Source organism: Medicago truncatula, chromosome 4 (assembly GCF_003473485.1).
Source record: "Medicago truncatula cultivar Jemalong A17 chromosome 4, MtrunA17r5.0-ANR, whole genome shotgun sequence".
Lineage (NCBI taxonomy): Eukaryota > Viridiplantae > Streptophyta > Magnoliopsida > Fabales > Fabaceae > Medicago > Medicago truncatula.
This window is the reverse complement of record NC_053045.1, coordinates 6,276,140-6,278,861: the sequence shown is the minus strand read 5'-3', so window position 1 is coordinate 6,278,861 and position 2,722 is coordinate 6,276,140. Positions and strand designations below refer to the sequence as shown.

The 2,722-nt window shown below is 31.1% G+C and overlaps 1 protein-coding gene across 1 annotated transcript; it reads left to right on the top strand.

Annotated features, from left to right (window-relative positions):
- Window positions 1-405: 405 nt before the first annotated feature.
- On the top strand, window positions 406-2,497 carry LOC11409228 (S-adenosyl-L-methionine:benzoic acid/salicylic acid carboxyl methyltransferase 3). Its single transcript, XM_003604743.3, has 4 exons — window positions 406-542; window positions 975-1,379; window positions 1,492-1,746; window positions 1,891-2,497. Exons 1-4 carry the CDS (start codon window positions 468-470, stop codon window positions 2,233-2,235), a joined length of 1,080 nt encoding a protein of 359 aa, XP_003604791.1. The 5' UTR covers window positions 406-467; the 3' UTR covers window positions 2,236-2,497.
- Window positions 2,498-2,722: the final 225 nt, after the last annotated feature.

The following is a 2,722-nucleotide window of genomic DNA, read 5'->3' as shown; positions in this document are numbered from 1 at the left end:
AAGTAAAAATAAAGTTGTACATCATATGAGCAAATGTACAATACGCAATATAATTTGATGTTACATGCATTAAATACACAAATGCATTATGATTGATCATTCTAATGACTTCAGCAAAAAAAAATTTCTAACAACTTCACCATAGATTTTTCCTTGTTTTTAAAAAACCAATGAATAATAGATTAATACATGTATCATAATAAATATACATCAAAATTATAACATTTGATTCTGTTTTAAAATGGATCTTAAATGTGATCTGATTAATTTTAATATAAAATATATCCCAAGAAAACATCGAATAAAAAATTAATTTTGGTTTATTTTAATGAATTTGAAATTATTATTTTTTAGTAGCTTTGTAATAAACACGTTCTCTTTGCATCTATATAAGTGTGTGGCAAGGGATGTACTTAAACGCATAACATAAAAGCAAAACTACTTTGAAAGAAAGATAAGAAACAAAAATGGAAGTAGCTCAAGTACTACCCATGAATGGAAGTGTTGAAGAAGCAAGCTATGCAAACAACTCCTTGCTTCAGGTATTAGTGTGTCTATTTATCTATCCTATATATATTATCATCATACCTTCATCTAAAGTTATCAAACTAAAGAAGTATCAAATAATTTTAATTTTAAAATTTATAAAAATGTGTGAATTTAATCTACTTATCATTATCCTTCAAAAAAAAAAATCTACTTATCATTAGAAACTTTTTGAGATGAAATTCTATTGTTTATCGAAGTTGTCTAATATGGGTTCGGTCCAACAATAAATTTTTCTATTCTAAAATGGTTAATGTCCACCTAATTTAGTCCTTTTTTGAGAGGTCCATATTAGACACACTCAAGTTTATTATTCAAAAATAGAAATAATATTCTCTTGATATTTAAATGTGAAAAACGGTTTGAGACAAATTAGTATTTAAATTATATTATGGTCTGAATATTAAGCATCAAATTTGAATATACAGCGAAAGGTGATTTCTTTGACAAAATCTTTGAGAGACGAAGCTATAACCAGTCTATACTGCAACACACTTCCTAGAAGCTTGGCAATTGCAGACTTGGGTTGCTCTTTTGGACCAAACACTTTCTTGGTGATCTCTGAAATTATCAAGGTTGTTGAAAAGCTTTGTCGAGAACTTAATCATAAATCTCCCGAATATAAAGTCTTTTTGAACGATCTACCGGGAAATGATTTCAACGACGTATTTATGTCCCTTGACACCTTCAAAGAAAAACTACGTAATGAAATGGAAACTGAAATGGGTCCTTGCTACTTCTCTGGTGTTCCTGGATCCTTTTATAGTAGGATCTTTCCAGATAAAAGTTTGCATTTTGTGCATTCTTCTTACAGTCTTCAATGGTTATCTAAGGTTTGTTTATAACAATTATATTTTCTTAGTCTTTTGGTAATCTATTAACATCCATTTAATAAATGTTTTGCCACAATATAAACATTTCTCTATATTTAATCTATTTGTATAGATTCCTGAGGTTGGAGACAACAACAAGGGCAACATTTACCTGACGAGCACAAGCCCCTCAAATGTCCACAAGGCTTACTACAAGCAATTTCAAACAGATTTCTCTTTTTTTCTCAAGTGTCGTGCCGAAGAACTAGTTGAAGGTGGTCACATGATTCTAACATTTTTAGGACGAAAAAACAGTGATCCATCAAGCAAGGAGTCTGGTTACATTTGGGAACTCATGGCTATGGCTCTTAATGATATGGTTTTGCAGGTAGACTATGATAATTTTTTCTTGTTCATATTAATTTAGAAAATGGTCATAGAACACAATAAATACGTGGGTGAATATGAGAAAAATTCCAAAATTTTGAAGAAAAAAAAATTAACTATTAATATGCATATTATTATGCCGCAGGGAATCATTGACCAAGAGAAACTCAATAGTTTCAACATCCCTAACTATTATCCATCTCCATCTGAGGTTGAGTTGGAAGTTCTCACCGAAGGATCATTCTCCATCAGTCGATTAGAGGTTTCTGAAGTAAATTGGAATGCTCTTGACAATTGGGATCATTTTAATGATGGATACAATGTGGCACAATGCATAAGGGCTGTGGCTGAACCTTTGCTAGCTAGTCACTTTGGTGAAGGTGTCATTAAAGAGATTTTTAATCGCTATAAGAAAATTTTAGGAGATCGCATGTCCAAAGAGAAGACGAAGTTCACCAATCTTACCCTAATGATGACTAGAAAAGCATGAGCATTGAAAAACATTTTGGCTTAGGGTTTTATATTTGCAGTTCAAAATAAATTTCAGTTTCACTTTAGTTGTTAATTTGCATTATGTGTTCCTATCCAAATCATATTTCTGTCCTTGTTTGCTTTAATTCTGCACTAGCTACATTACCAATTATTGGTACTATTTAGGGAAATTGTGTACCATCCTTCTATGACTTACACTCTGGAAGTTGAATTTATCCATCATTCCATTGAATAAAACGGTACACCAAATTTAAATTCCATTTATTTGAGTTTTTACATCACCAGCTATCTAGCATTTGTTAATCATATAAGGCATGATTTCTCATCTACTAATAGGAGCATTTGTTATTGTAACATCTCATACTTCTTTTAGGATTGCCGACTAACCCCACAAATCAACATGAGTCTTTTCAGCGTGTTTTATCCTCACTCACACGCTTTCAAATAATGTTTAAGCATTGTTGACTGAGATGTTACAAATATGA

Coding starts and splice junctions, on each gene's coding strand:
- LOC11409228 (XM_003604743.3), top strand. CDS start 468: ATGGAAGTAGCTCAAGTACTACCCATGAATGGAAGTGTTGAAGAAGCA. Junction 543..974: donor CAAACAACTCCTTGCTTCAG/GTATTAGTGTGT, acceptor TTGAATATACAG/CGAAAGGTGATTTCTTTGAC. Junction 1,380..1,491: donor GTCTTCAATGGTTATCTAAG/GTTTGTTTATAA, acceptor CTATTTGTATAG/ATTCCTGAGGTTGGAGACAA.